Source organism: Alexandromys fortis, unplaced genomic scaffold (genome assembly GCF_014885135.2).
Source record: "Alexandromys fortis isolate MF-2015 unplaced genomic scaffold, M_Fortis_MF-2015_v1.1 scaffold_159, whole genome shotgun sequence".
In the NCBI taxonomy this organism is placed as follows: Eukaryota; Metazoa; Chordata; class Mammalia; order Rodentia; family Cricetidae; genus Alexandromys; species Alexandromys fortis.
In genome coordinates, this window is record NW_026068031.1 from 1,579,807 (window position 1) to 1,595,987 (window position 16,181).

Genomic DNA, 16,181 nt, shown 5'->3' on the forward strand with positions numbered 1-16,181 from the left:
CACCTACCCTGCACTTGTACCAAGCAATTCACCAGCCAGCTGCTGGCCAGTCTCCGTTCACATCGTGACTGCATCTCAGCTCTGCCCCTTGTTTCCCTGGTCAGATGATCCCTTCGTGCCTCTCCGTTTTCTCATGCCCATTCGCTTGCAAACTATACAGGCAAACAGACCAGCCCCTCGTTTCTGTGCTACGTCTGCCCAGCTCCTTACCCCTGCACTCTTCAATTGCCCCCCCATTGTTAGGAATGCTACAAGCCCCTCCCTCCCTCCCAGCGGTGGATCCCAACTTCTCCCCCAGAACTTTGTCCGTACTATGATTCCCTCTGTAATCTTCCTCTTCTAACAACATACAAATAAATCGTCAATGCTCCCACCTTCTAAAGAGACCCTTCGCCACTGACTCCTGAACTCCTTTGTTTGTCCAGAATCTGGTTTTCCTTCCACCGCCCCAGGTCCCCAGCAGCACCTTCTCTGTCTCCCTCACTGAGTCTGTCTCCGCCACCATACCCCTAACTCCTTTGACATGGTTAGGTTCTTTTCCCCTAGACCTCAGCCACACACCTTGATTTCTGCGCTTCTTCCTTCATCATAAATCACACTGGGTAATTCTAGACACACTGATCCATTTGCCATGGAAGTTAGAAGCCCAAAAGAATGAAAAGTAGAGAAAATCTAAGGTGGGAAGGGATTGAGGGGAATTCTCATCTTGAGAAGTAATAGGGACCCTGCCAGACTGAAGGGGAACCCTTGATTGGAGAATTTAGACTCGTGGAGGCAGAACTCACAGCAAGCAGAAAATGAGAGGCATGGAACAGGCTTTACAAAACAAGTTGTACTTTAAATCATGAACAAGTAAAGCAAAGAGTCATAGCAGGTTCTAGAATCATGGTTCTCAACCTGTGGGTTGTGACCCTTTTGGGAGTCAAATGACCCTTTCACAGAGGTCACACATCAGAAAACCCATGTCAGATATTTACATTACAATTCACAAGAGTAGCAAAATTACAGTTATAAAGTAGCAATGAAAACGATTTTATGGTTGGGGTTCACCACAACGCGAGGAACTGTATTAAAGGGTCACAGCGTTGGGAAGGCTGAGAACCACTGCTCCAGAATAACAAAAGTGGAGAGGAAGAATGAGAAGAACAATGAGACAAGGTAGAGCTAGAAAGCAAAAGAGCCAGGGAAAGAGATGTTGGTATGTGCTCACTCCGCAAACACAAGAATTCTTAGCATTTTCTTCTGATTTTTTTTCTTTTGAGACAGGATCTCATACAGCCCCAGTTGGCCTCAAACTCACTGTATGCAGCTGAGGATGACTTTGAGCTTCTGGTCCTCCGGAGTGCTGGGATTACAGTGTACACACCACACCTCGTTTTTGCAATGCTAGGGATTAAACTTGGGGCTTCATGCATGTCGGGCAAAGGCTCTACCGACTGAGCTACACTGCCCAACCCCACTTCTTTTCATTATCATTATTTAGTTTGTTAAGACTGAGTCTTGTTAATCAAATTCTTTAAAAGATATGGAAACTCAATTCTCTAACACATCCCTGGAGGGGAATTAGCATTATTAATGCTAACTTAATGAGACGCTCCCTATGTGCTAAGCACTCTTTCAACACACTTCCTTATTTCATCTTTAAACAATTTATGACTAAAGCTTTATTGATGAAGAGGCTGAAGACCAGGACAGTTAAAAAAAAATCAAAGATGATCTAAGCAGGGACTGGTGGAGGCTAGTAAAAGACATCTTATTCCAACATCCATGTGGGGAGTCATCACAGCCCTCAGCCACAGGACAGGGGCAATGGCAATGGCCTCTTCTCTGAGATGATCAGCCGTATTCAGAGGACCTGGGCTTCTAACCATTCTGGTGACCTCCTCAACTGGAGAGATTCTGCACTAAAATTCTGGTTCCCCACTCTATTCCACTGTCCCTGTCCATGCTCCAGGCTGTCCTTGAGCGACCTGTGAGCCTAAGGGAACAACGGGGCTTAAGGGAGAACTGCTCCTGGCTGTCTCACGGCTAATCTAGCTGGCAGATAAAAGGCCCACCCATACTTACCCAGGCAGAACCAGGTCAAGGATATGGCTACGTTCCACCAGCATGGAATTAAAGGTGAGGAACTGCATCCAGAAACATGGGCCTGTCCAGCCCCCACGAAGCTGCCAGGGGATTCTGAGATCTGACAGTGGCTCTCCTGTGTCCCCATTTCCTCCTCAGCTGGTTCAGCACTAGGGCCTCTGGTCTGCACTCGGGAGTCAAAGCCAAGGCAGCCTTGTCTGGAATGGATCCATTCTCAGATGATGAGGCATGACTTCTCTAAAGCCAGTGGTGGCCAAGACCAATGAGTTCTTGCAGGTGTGCGGCCCCCAGTCTCTCCCCTCTGCACACAGAGACCTTGACTCTAGACAGACTGGCTTACCACCTGCCTCTTCAAGGCAAAACAGAGATAGAGCTGGAAATGGTCAGGTTAGAGGGGGGTTAGAAATGGAGGCGGACAAAGGACAGAGGAGCCTTCTCCCTGGAAGACATGAGTAGTGTTGGCAGGAGAAGGATATAAAATGCCAACATATCTCCCAGACCCCTATCACAGTGCCAGAGATGTCCGGCAAATCCTTAAGGGTCTTAAAAACAAAAGGTCCTCTACTTAAAATGCAAACAAGATTTGTGGCAGGCGTGCACAGTCGCAATGCCCATCTAACCAACACACACTGTCAAGAGCAAAGGAAAACTCTGAAGACCACTGAGTCCAATCCCTTCTTTAGACACAGGAGAAAAGTAGCCCCCAAAAGTTAAGCAACTCGCCCAGGGTCATGGGTCATGGTGAAAGCAGGGCTGGAGCTCTAACCAGGTCTCTAAGTCTGTAGAATGTGGTCTTGAGCCCTGAGAGGGTGGCTGAGGATGGGGTGAGCAGGGATCTGTAATCCTGGCACTTTGCCTCAAGGGCTACCCCTTCTGCCTGCTACCACGGCAAATAAGAGCCCTTGGGCACCTTAGCCAAATGACTCTCCTTCCTGGCTCTGCCTTCCAGGAGGATGAATACACAGAGAAGAGTCAGGGCCAATCGGTCCTGGGTTCTGTCTGCTCTGCAACCATTTCTCCAGTTCCCTGTCTCCTAAGAGGAAGAGCTCTTCACAAAAAATAGATCAAAAGTACCTTACTCTTCTTTTGGGCACCGGAAGCAAGGTAGGAAGATGAGGGTATTAAAGATCATAATTTTTTAACATCACATTCTTATCAAAATGGCACCTCTCAAAATCAGCTAATACCACACTGGATCCATCAATTACAAGGATGGAGACTGAACTGCATTTGGAGGAGCTGGCCAAATGATGGCTGTGACACAAAATGAGGTAATGAGAGGCAACAAAGCTGGGGACCATCAAAGCATCCTGTCTGGGAGTGAGAAGGCTCAAGGGCCTGAATCGTTGACCAGCTTGGGGAGCCTGGTCCAGGGTAGCTGACTCTTTGCAACTAAGCAATTTGCTCTTCACTAAATAACCAAGGGTCACTTAAACACTGACTCAAGCCCCAGGGCACATCAGCCAATGGTGAATGAGATGGAGGATTCTCCCAGAGGTCAGCAGGAGTCCTGTTACTATAGGAAGAGTAATACTCCCCAGAGCAAGGAGGGCAAAAGACCAGAGCATCAACAGATGCCCAGAGGCCCTGGTTCAGCATGAGGAGGTTCATGAAGATACTTGTCTCAGAAGAGTAGCAAAAAGGCCAGAAGAAATACAATCAATATTCATCTTGGGCAAGTTACTTTCCCCAGGCTCAGTTCCCTTGCTGTAAACTCGGGCCACCTCTTACCTCAGTGGCCCTTTAGAGAAGGCTGTGAGTATAGAAATTGAAATGACGTGTGTGTGGTTGGCCCACAGTGAGCCTGGCTCCTTTCTTTTCCTTAGATGAAAGGCAGACAGCACCAGAGGCAAGCCTAGGGTTGAGTCATTTTCCAGCGATCTCTAACAGGAGGGTGAAGTACAGTCTAAAAAGGCTTTCAGGAGACACAGAGAGGATAGGAGTCCTGGGGCTCACAGGCAAGGGTAGGCTCATTCATTGATCACCCCTCTTTAATGTGCCTCTTCCTATTTGGTGAGCCTTGGATTGTTCTTCCCCTAAATTAGGCATGCAGTGGAAAAGAGCTACGATCATCACAGCAGACAGAGCAGAAGGGCCAGGGGAACAGGCAAAGCCCGAATCTTCTGGACTTCATGGGAGAAAGGGCTCTTGCTCCCTCTGCCAATCAATAAGTGGAGACTTTCTTCTTTCAAGTCAACCTCTGAACCTCTGCAGAGTGTGGACCCCTCTTAGGCTTCTTGCGCTATACACAGTACAGCCATCAGAGGTAGGCAGGAGCTGAGGTGGTTTCGGCAGTGCACACTGACATTTCCAGGCAGTGCGTGGGTAATACAGCTGAGTGTATGGGACAGACCCAGAACACTGCCCGCCATGATGATGCACAGTTAGCAGCGGGCCCTGGAGTGCAGGCTGTAACATATCGATGTAAACATCACAGTCTGAAGGCAGGTGAGGGGAATAGGGGAGGGTTTAGTGAAGTCCACATGCTACACAGCCTGTCAGCTCCCACAGAGCTGGATTACACGTAGTTGTGAGATATCCTGCATAGATGCTGGGAACCAAACTTAGGTCCTTTGCAAGGACAGAAAAGCAAGACAGGAGAGGGTCCAATCTGGAGGTTTGTATCCAATTGTTCTTCCTTTCCTTAGAGGGAAGGTGGCTGTTGTTATAGTGTAGTTTCAGGTCACACTTAGTCCAGCGCTCTGCTCCTCTTACCCACGCATAAGCCAAGACAATTGTCGCTGGACATCTGGACAAGAGACACGTAAAGGGAAGTGTGTTGAGGCAGGCAACACAGAGGACCCCTGGAGCCTGGACCAGCCCAGCACATCTGCAAGGCTTTGGCTGGGTCCCTTAGCCTTAGAGCCCATCTATTTATTCATCCAGTACATGGGACAACGACATCTGACAAGGCTTCCAAGAAGAGTACCTTGAGAGTGCAGTGGTGATGATCTAGCATGACAGACAGTGCCAGCCCTTTTCGGCCACCGTGGAGAAGTGGCCCATACTTCTGACACATGGCTGCACCTTTTCCAGCTTCGAGGCCTGGTAGAGAAGCCATCAGCACAGTGAAATAAGGAGAGAAGGGATGAAGGGTGAGAATGAAGAGAGTTATGGGTTGGGGCAGTTAGGAGTTTGTGTTCCTCCTGCAAAAGGACCTGACTCTGTTCATATCATTCTCATAGGGCAGCTCACAACCACCTAGAACTCCAGCTCCGTGGGATCTGACAGCCCCTTCTGGCCTCCATGGTCACCTGTACTCAGGTGCACATACACATACATGCATAAATAAAATTAAACAAATATTTAAGAGAGAGAGAGAGAGAGAGAGAGAGAGAGAGAGAGAGAGAAGACTTAGGGGTTACAAGTACAACTTCTCGGAGCATCCAAACATTGAGGCCTCGAGATGCTTTGACACCCAGCAATGGCCGTGGCCAGCATCCCAGCATGACTTCTCTTTACTTCACCCTCAGGGACCTGTCAACTAAAGGATCAAGTACATTTGGTTCCAATTTGACCAGAACAATCATAAAGTTAGATCTCAAGTTGAAACAGGCTTTCTAGGACCAAGCGGTCAGTGGGCCTCGCAGAATATACCATGTTTCTCCCAAGTGCATTTCCAACCAGCGGGCTGTGAAAGAACAACCCTTGGTAGGAAACACTCACGGAATCAGCAACCTCCAAGTTTCACACTAGGAAAGGTGCCTATTTTTACTACTTGGGCATCACACAGAAGATGGAGACACTGAGATTCGGCTCCACGTCGTCTAGAAGGAATATGGTGGCTGCTTTGCTCATGCAGACTAGAACTCTTTCCATCTCTCTCAAGAAGAAGAGGCAGGGTGGGGAGCATAGAACGCCCAAATTTCCTGACTCTCACTGCTCAGCTGCGCCCACACAGCCTTGCTAAGCATCGCATCTATCCTGCTTACAAGCTCATGAGGGGCCCTATTTCCAGCTCTTCCTAATTCTTTTATTGTGGATCAACCGCCCCTTGACGTCAGTGCTGGTAGCAATGCCCACAACTTGCTTTCTCTTCCAGTCAGGTCTCTTTCTGCTCTGGCTCCAAAACCCCCAGGCCCACTCACACCTCTGAGCTTCTGCTAGCCACTTCCTGCCGTTGCTTTTGGTGGCCTGCCTCCTCTTTGTCCACACCAACTCCATACATCCTCTCTGAAGCCTTGCCCCCACATCAGCCAGTACCAGTAACTCTCCTAGATGAGCCTGGCTAACACCTGCAGTTTGCAGCAACATGGTGCTTAATTATGCATGGGCTTGTCTTGAATAATATGTTAACCACCTGTCTCTCCTCCACAAAAACAAAAGGTGTCTGCCACGCTGGAGAACATTTTAGAGCCATAAAAGACAAAAAAAAAAAAATCCTGAGCTTGCTTCAACAGCACATATTATAAAAAAGAAAAAATCTTGACTAGAAAACTCAGATGTCACCCACCACCCACTATCACTATCACTTGTCACTTTAGCCCCTTTGAGTCTCAGTTTCCATCTCTATACAATGGAATTAGTAATCTAAACCCCAAGTGCTATTACAGGGCTTTAACTAGCAACCAGCTATGAAAATCCTAACCCCAGCCATTCACTCGAGCACAGAGAAAGGACCCCCCCCCCCCGCTTCTCTTTGTGTCCTTCGGAACCTCATACAGTATTGTAGCACAGAAGCCATTCAATCAATTATCGGTTGATTGATTTACATCATAACCGGTAACGTGAGGATTATTACAGAAAGTAATGATGGTCTGAACATATTGATTTATTTTTTTCCGTTGTGGACATAGGTTGGTATTTATGAAGGTAGGACAGTCTACTTTATCCAAAGAAGTGTTCAAGATTACAAACTGCCTATGCCTCCAAATCCATACCTCAGCCAAGCAGATACCAGAGCACAACATCACGGTGGTCCATCCCTTACTCTCTCGCCCCAGCTGGCAGCAGACGCGGCCTCGTTAGAGTCGCAGCTCCCAGAAAACTCTCTTCACCCAATACCGCACAACTGTCTCTTCTTTAAAACAAGCACAGAGAAAAACATGTATGCAGGATTTCTTTCTTAAATGACTTAGGCTCTCTAAGAAGGAATGCTGACCACTTTTTTCCCCAAGCAGAATTTTGTTTCTAAGACATGGCCTTCTACTGGGGCCTTTCTGCCTAACCAGTTTGGGGAGAATTTAGGAGACAACCGCGAATGTCAGTAAGATCACTCTATCGGAGCTGAATGCGAGCGACAGTGATGTCCGATCACAACTGCGTGCTTCATGCACAAGGATGATGTTGGAGCTTGCGAGGTCCAGGAGCTGAGAACTGGTACCCTGCTCAAAATGGGGCTCTCCGCAGCTCCATTCACCTGGTGGCCTCTAGGTGACTTCCTGTTCTTGTTCACACCCCTGGCATTTCCCTGCAGGAAGTTGTCTCTTCCCACAGTGTTCACATTCCAGCTGGTGCCTGGTACCACCCAATCTGGATGTGCGAACAGAGCATGATCAGAAGTAGAAGGTCCCTGGCTCTAATATACAAGCGTTTCTCCGCTTGCTGGTGGTGCGTTAGACACTGACTTCTTCAACTCTCCTAGTTGTAACCCAATGTGTCTCAGGGTTGGAGCTCAGGCGCTCATCTCTCCCATGCTCCTAACTCTACATAAGAAAAGATGTTGGCTACTGGTGAGTCCATCTTAACCTCCAAAGACTAAAGTTAGTTCTTGGTGTCAAAGAGTTGGCCTATTTGTTCTCAATCCCCCGAGGCACTTCTGTCCTCACAGGAAACCACAAGGAACTGGTCAGTGTCTTTTCCTCAACAATACACTGAAGTTATTAAGAGACCACTAATGTTCTTTTCCACATTAGACAACCTCTAATGCTAAACTTTTCCTTACAGGGCTTCTTTGTTCTTCTGGCATACTGTAAATCTTTCCTGCAATTTTAGATTGTTCTAGTCTTTTTCTTTTCATTTGAACATGGTATTATCACTATTAATACCAATACAAACATAGCCAAAGAATCACTTCTCAGCACTTACATAGCATTCCCAACCTAACCTGCTACCATGCACTCAAAGATAAACCAGTACCCCTTGGCTAGGGGGCTACTAGAACCATCTAGATCTCTCCCACATATAATTAGCCTTGCCAGACAATGACTAACAATAACAGTCAAGTAAGGCATGGTAGTGCACTCTTGTACACCCAGTACTTGAGAGAGGGTATATAACGCAGTGACAGTACACTTGCCCCGAGACTTCACTTTTCATCTCCAACATTAAAATAAAAAAGAAAGAAAGAAGCAAGCAAACAAACAAGGAAACAAAGAAAGAAAAGTGACATACCGGCACTGAGGAGGCAAATTCAGGAGGGTCAATAAATTGAACCCAGCCTGGACTATACAATGAGACCCAGTCCCTTATCCCATAAAACACAAGGTAGAATAATAATCATGGCAACACAGTTACATAATTGACTCAATCAGGTCAGTGCTACACCACAGATAACCACTGTCAATAACTCCCAGAAAGTATTTCCTATTCTAATGTAGGGAAACTCACCTAACCAAGAGACGTGTGCTCCTCGTGTATATGTAAAATATAAAACTTGGGATTTACTTACTTAAATAATCTCCTTCTAGCCTACCACTTCTCCTTTAACTCAGGAAACCTAACAATAACTCTCAACCAAAGGTTACCTTGGGATCAGAAAGGTTATCTGGTCCTCTTAAGACATTTAATTGAGCAGTTCCTAGCCACAAAAAAAAAATCTCTTGAGAAATTCTGACATGACAGTTGCCTCCCAGCATCCCTGGCTCCCTGGCCTCATGGTCCCCTCTTCAGGACCAATCCATGTTCAACTCAGAAGACAATTTCTATTCAGTAGTAAGTCTCAGGTTGGTAAGCTTCTCCACTACCAAATATGTGGAAATGTTTTCTTATGAATTGACTTGGGAGATGAAATAAAACATTGTGGGGTATGTTGTGATCCTGAATAAAACCATGAGAATCTGAGATCTTAGGAAGAAATATAATCTTAGTAATGTCAACATCACATAGATAACCATAACCAAGTAGTCATCAAGCCACGCCAGCAAGAGCCCATCTCTTTACCTCCGGTGGCTCTACCTTTCCCACTGAATACCCTTGATCATTTATCTCCTACAGACAAAACTTAAGTATCTACATTCACGTCGATGCAGGAGCTACTCGCCATTTTTCATTCTTAAAAACAAATCAGCTGCCAGGGATGGAGGGTATTCACCACTATGTCCTCAGGGACCCACTGTCAGGGAGGATTTGGCTGTTCTGTTCCTAGACACTTTGGTAAACACTGCTCTGTGCACCCCTGAAATGCTCTGTGCACCCCTGAAATGCTCTGTGCACCCCTGAGATGCTCTGTGCACCCCTAAGCTTTAGAAGAACTTGTAGGACGTTTTGCCTCTGAAAACCTTAGATAGTGAGGCCTTAAAAGTTTCTGTTACTACGGGGAACATGCCCCTCTACCCTTTCTCCTGGGGATGTGGAACTTTTTGTCCTAACGCTTAAAAGAAGACAGTGTTAGCAACACCACCCCCAATTAAATGTGCGATACTCTCTGAATCAAAAATCATCATCGTCCCATGCACCAGCTGCCCATTTCTGCAAAGGCTTTTTTGAAACACAACCACACACATTTATGTACATATTGTGTCCAGCCCCAGAGTGGGGCAGCTCCAACACAGGCCTGGCCTGCACCACCTGAGCTATTTATTATCTAGGCCTTTACAGGAAGAGCTTGTGAGTGTTCATTATAAACAGGGAAATGGAGAGTTTGTCCAAAATCACCTCTTCCCCAGCAAGACCAAATAAGACATCAATGATTCAAGTAAGTGGTGTCTGCAAATTCTTCACGAGTAGATCAGCTAGCTCTCTTACAAGCATCTTCTACAATGAGATGCCCAGAAGATCTAAAGAGTTAAGAGACAAAGAATTTAAATAACAAAGATTCTGGAAGAAGAAGAAGAAGAAGAAGAAGAAGAAGGAGGAGGAGGAGGAGGAGGAGGAGGAGGAGGAGGAGGAGGAGGAGGAGGAAGAGAGAGAGAGCTCTAGTCACATGGATTATGACATGGAGTTCTTAAAAAAGGAGGAATGTGACATGGTGGATAATTGATTGGTTGGTCAGCAATAATGATGCAACATGAAAACCTCTATAAACTGTATAACTTCGCCCGGAACTTTACAGAGAGGCTCTTGGACATGCAGAGGAAAGGGCCTGGATGATGACATTTGTTCTGCTGGAAACACATCCCGAATCTCTGACACACTGAATGATGGATGATGTAGCTCTCCTCAGAGACCACCCAAGAGCAGTTCCCATCACATAAAAACTCTAGGCCAGGATACACACTACTTGCATCCCTGAGTTAATGTGATGATTTGTTCTTCTCAAGGATTTTGGACAAGGCATTCTGACCTCCAACTTCAACCTTACCCAGACTTCTAAGTCCAAACCCATCAAAATACCTTCAAGGTATGCCCTGTATACAGTCACACGTGGTTTAGCCCACACCAAGTTGATCTTCTGTGTTGTTTTTTTTTTTTCACTTACAACCAAACTTTTTAAATGGAAAGATCTCACCGAAATGTTTATGATTTACTTCTCTTGCAAACAGAAGACAGCTGAGGAGATGGTGGCTCAGGTGGTAAAGAGCTGCTGTGCGAACATGCGTGTCTAAGCTGGACATGGAGACACACACCTGTGATCCCAGTGCTGAAGATGCAGAGACAGGAGGCTCCTGGGGCTTTCTGGGCAGCCAGTGAGCTCCAGGTTCAGGGAGAGACCTTGTCACAAAACACAAGGTGGAGAAGCTATTGAGGAAGATACCAAACATTGACCTCTGTCCTACCATCTCTCTCTCTCCTCTCCTCTTTTCTCTCTCCTCTCTCTCTCTCTCTCTCTCTCTCTCTCTCTCTTTCAGAAAACCTGAGAACCCTAAACATCCCTTCACCCAGCATTCTTTAAGCTATGTAACAACTCCGCCACAAAGACAGAGCTGCTCTCCAGCACCACAGACTCTCCTTGTCCATGATGCTGAGCACCAAGAGTTGTTCCCCTTTCCCTAGCACTGCTATTTTCCGCACGCGCACCTGTTTGGCTTACTGAAGATACCTGCTCTGCAGGCATCTGAATGGCAACTCTCCTTCTAAGTCTTTATGGTAAACAATGAGCTTGGACTTCAACCCAAGTGCTAACCCTTTATGGTAACTGATATGATTTCAAGGGGAAGAGGAAAGTCATTTCTTCTTCTCTTTTTTATTTGCAAGTTTGCATCCTCCTCTCCCCTCTTATCAGGGAACATCTATGGACACAAAGCACCTGCATTCTTGGCCAACAACTCACCATCAGATGCTTGAAATGACACTCACTGCCTTCATGATGTGTCACTGAGGACACCTGACTATCCTGAGTAGGTTCCATCCCTTGTTATTCACACTGACACTAAACTCTATGGCAGCCTCTCATCCCAATAAGCATTGCTATGACAGTATCCACAGAAAAAGCCTTAGTCATAAAGAAAGACACCCGTTAGGAAGAGAATGTCTACCCTTCCGACTCAAGGCACCCTTCTTTTAGAATGCAAACTAGAGGGGAGATTTCAGCTGTAACTGCTTCTCTCTATAAAAGACATTTAACCCCTCAGGTAACCTAGGACTCGGTTCTAATGTTCCAAATCTTCTAGATAATGGCAGTATATAATATGTGATACCTGCTTTGTGCTCCAAGTGTTGATGGACAGATGAATGAATAAAATGTCATATCCTTTATACATACATTCAACCTCCCAAAAGAGGAAAATATCATCCCATGCCCTAGCCTAGAGTATCCTTGAAGGTATTATGCAAAATAAATTAAGGCAATGGCCAAAGGACAAATACTGCATAAGTCCATTCATCCAGGTATGTGAGGTAGTCAGATTCATGGGGTCAGAGAATAGGAAAATGGCCTCGGGGGCTGGGAAGGGGAGAGAGTCGGTGTTTAAAGGGAGGGTTTCAGTTGGAGAAGATGAAAAAGTTTCTCAATGATATGAATGTACATTTACCATAGAACTATACACTTAGTGGCTAAAGTAACAAGCTTCATCTTTTGTATATTTTACCACAATATAAAGGGGGTGAGGGGCAAGGGGCTAGGAGGATAGCTCAGTTGGGTAGTGTTTTGCTGTGCAAGCACAAAGACCTGAGTTTAGGACCCAACTTGTACATGAAAAGTTGGGACTGACAGCAACAACTCTGTAACTCTAGTGATGGTGGGGAGCGGGGACAGAACCAACCAGATCCCTGGGGCTCACAGATCTAGATTCAGTAAGGGATCATGCCTCAAAAATGAGGTAAAAATGACAGAGAAAAATATGCATCAACATCAACTTCTGGTACACACACACACACACAAACACATGCATACATGTAAACATACATACAAAAATAAAATACAAAATTTGAAAAGGGAGATGGGGAATGTTACGGTGGATAACACGTTAGAGTGGGGGGAACAACCTCCGTTTTAGTACTTAGAAAACTTAAGAAGTCCAAAGTAGAACTGCATGTGACCTTCATTCTAAAAGAAGGCACCATCCAATGGCAACAGCACTGCCGATGTCCTGCTGGCGCCACCCGGCCCCAGTGGGGACAGCACCAATGCTCAGAGGGAGACACGGGGCTTGACAGGCTAACATAGATGACCATTCAGAGAGCATCCACGTTCAACTTCAGAAAAACCCTACCTCAAGGTGTCCACTTACAGCTCACACAGCTACCAGCTTGGGGGACCTACCCCAACAGTACCTTTGAGGCAATAAAATAATGGTAACCACCCATCTTTCTTCCAAGCTTATGCTCAATCTCTCATATTTGTACAAAGCTTCTTGGCAGTGGTATGCTAGCAACAATGAACAGGTCTGCTATGCTTTTACACGTAAGCAGGGTTCCAGCAAGTCTGCTTTGACCATGAAAAGGAGGATGGATGGAGGTGGTGATGGGTGACAGCGACTGTGAGTTGGGAATAGGTGGCAACATCAACACTGGGCTTTGCTCGTGTCTGATGCCCCTGCACGGTATTCAAGCCAGCGGCAACTGCTGTCTCAGCATGCGCTTCTAAATCAAACAAATCTCGCGCATGCACAGGAGTGGAGTCTCAGAAGGAGTTCTTCTCACACCACATTCTAAGAGTCATTCCTGCAGGAAGAGGTTGGTAAGCAACTCTTACAGATGTTAGAAGACCATTGGAAAAACAGTCTTTTATTTAACAGAAACTTCACAGACTTCACACCAACCCTACATTATGCAAAGTTTTATCACAATTCTACACGGATCGTAACTTGTGAGTGTGGGTTTAGAGAACAGATCGTGATTATAATTAACATTTTTGACAAGGGACGTTTTCTATCAGAAATTATAGAAACACGCCGTGATGACATCTTTCTTCTCTTGGGTGGGAAACCTGAAGGGCCTATTGGAAAGTTTGCCTGCCCACCCTTCCTTTCCAATGGCAGGTGAGATTTCGTCTCAGGTTACGGACATCGCAGGAATACTGCGGCTCAAGCACCTTTGCTGACAAGAACGCCCAGCCTTAAACTGTGTCGTCCATGACTCTTCTCTGGACATGCAAAAGACAAACTAAGTGGAAGCCAAGAGGTAGAACCCAGAGGTGCAGTCAGCTGACTTCCTGGGCTAGGTCATACATACAATGCTGAACTCTATTTCATTGGCCACACCAGCCGTAAAGGACACACACAGACTACTCGCCTTTCTACTTCTCCCCACAAATGACTGAGCTTCAAGTCTCTACCCTTCAGTCAGCTCCCTAGTCTTCAGAGAAACTCGAGGCGCTCAGGTCCCCTGATGTCCCCTCAGTAGAGCTCCCCTGCCCAACTGTTCTAGAAGTTGCCAGCTGACTTGAATTAATGTCACCTCACCCACTGCTTACTTTTGTTTGTCTTCATTAAACTGTTTTAAGCAAAACCATTTCTGATTGGCTCTGCTGAACTTTGCAGCAATGCCTTCAGTCAGTGGGTAGGATTCCTTCCTGGAACAGCCTCACGAGACAAGACAGGCTGCAGGCTTTACATTCAGACCAATGTGGCTCACCTGAGATGACAGAGAGTAGGGAGGGGGACACACTGCTGGCCTGGGGCTAATTTATTTTAGTCAAATCCTAACACGTAATTACTTACTATCAATAATACTTTCCAGTGGCTTTTGGAAGAACTGACCACTCCTTGTTTAGCGCATCCAACTAGCAGAAATTAACAACAACAAACCTAGAGCACATACACGCGGCTTTCTCAAAAGCTTGAGAGAGCAGAGTTGATCTTTATTTCCTTATTAAAAAGTGGGGTATTTTTCCTTAGAGTCAACATGATGCCTTTATTTTACAGTAAGCGTTCTTTTGATTTCAGGTCTCTACAAAATTGCCTTTTTTTCCAAAACTTTGGAAGTAGAAGGCACTTTAAACAAAAATACTGTGCAAAGTCGGCACTTTTTTTCTTTTAAATATTGAAATAAATAAAAGAGTTCCCTTTTTTTTGTCTTTGTCCGTTTTTGTTGTGATTTCTATTGCAGAGCAAATTCCACTCTGAGCTGGGTACTGTCTCAAAGACATTTCAAGCAAAGGCAATGAAGAATTTCAAAAGGAAAAAAAATAATAAAATCTTCTAATGGCACAAACTTGAGCCATTTCCAACTCTTGGCTGAGCCAAGCTGAGAGATGCGGGAGGCTTTCTCCATCCAATCCCTGCAGGTTCCGTCAGGCATTAGCTGAAATCCATGCTCGGGAAGAAGTGGGCAAGAGACGAGGAGGAGGAAGAGGAGGGGCTCAGCGTCTGGGTTCTCTTCACCTTCTTCAAGAATGACTTGCTTGAAGGATGCGCAGTTCCTGGGTCACAGAGTGGACTGCAGAGGGAAAGGCAATGAGAGATAAAAACAACAACAACAACAACAACAACAGCACAGAACAGCTACCTAAGAAAGAAAGATTAAACTGAAGGGTAGGGATGAGGTGTTTGAGATGAATTGAAAAGTAAAAGAAAGGAAAATCACTAATTAATGACGGAGCTAAGGAAACCACAGCTATGGACAATGAAAACCAGGCTTGGCTCTCTGGTGCCTCGGACAGCAGCAATGTGGAATCAGCTGGCAACAGGGCGGGGTAACCACTCAATGGCCCAGAAGACAGAATACAGAAAAGGAAAACTGGACGTGCACAAAGGAAAAGCAAAGATCTCTACTTGGAAACCAAACAAACCAAATCTTTCAAAGTGAACCAGAAAAGACCCTTGTGAAATCGTATCTTCCAATCACCTATGAGGAAATGAGTCATTCTGAGGTACAGGAACAGCCACAGACAACCCCGGCCACGGTCCCATCTGGCCCATGACCGAAACACACACATATCTTCACCTCTAATCCTGGCCCAGTGATAAAGAGTGTCAGAATTATTCAAAGAGAAACCAAACCACAGAATGCTCTCCAGTCCACTACTAGCCCAGTGATGCCAGCTGTCAGCTTTGGCATTTCAAAACAAGTGGGAGGGATGCCAACTAGGTATAGGCTTTGCTTCCGGTGGCAATGGAGCCCACAAAGTTAGTTTTGGTCTTTATCATGAGGTAGTCAATATGAGGACCAGGCAATGCACAGCAAGTGTGTTGGCATTTCCCCTTAGAAGCTGTTCATGAGAACAGAGATAGGACACCAATGGAGACAAGACCATACGGCTCTGAAGAAGCCTGAGTGGAAAAAGACCAAGGCATAAGGAATAAGGTTTAAAACCAAACAAACATCTCCACCTCCTCCAAGTTCCAATTCCTCTGCCTGCCATGCTGCTCCTTCTGGTCAATCCAAGACATCATCCCCTGGCCAGGTATACAGGCCATAAGAAAACACAATTCCAAAACTGACTCTGCCCACCTACTTTTGTTTTCAAAGGAAGACTGAGAAATTCCACATTTCCAAGCCCACCAAATCTTCCATCCATGTCTGCTCCTGTTCCTCTCCATCTACTTGGTTCCACTCCATGTCCATACACCTCTGATTTGGTGCCCCCTGGCTAGCTACTGCCTTCCTTCCTG

At 45.9% G+C, this 16,181-nt stretch overlaps 1 protein-coding gene across 9 annotated transcripts in view; it reads right to left on the reverse strand.

The window, feature by feature from the left end:
- Nucleotides 1-16,181, reverse strand: part of Dpf3 (double PHD fingers 3) — a 273,140-nt gene that overhangs the window by 36,770 nt on the left and 220,189 nt on the right. For 2 of the 9 annotated variants that reach the window (XR_007595761.1, XM_050164587.1), the window contains one exon: nucleotides 13,338-15,006. The exons of the other annotated variants lie outside the window; for them this stretch is intronic. Coding sequence is in view for 1 of the 2 variants with exons in the window: in XM_050164587.1 (XP_050020544.1) it covers nucleotides 14,957-15,006 (50 nt within the window). In the remaining variant the exon portion in view is untranslated. Of the gene's footprint in view, nucleotides 1-13,337; nucleotides 15,007-16,181 lie in introns of those variants that run through there. 9 annotated transcript variants of the gene reach the window in all.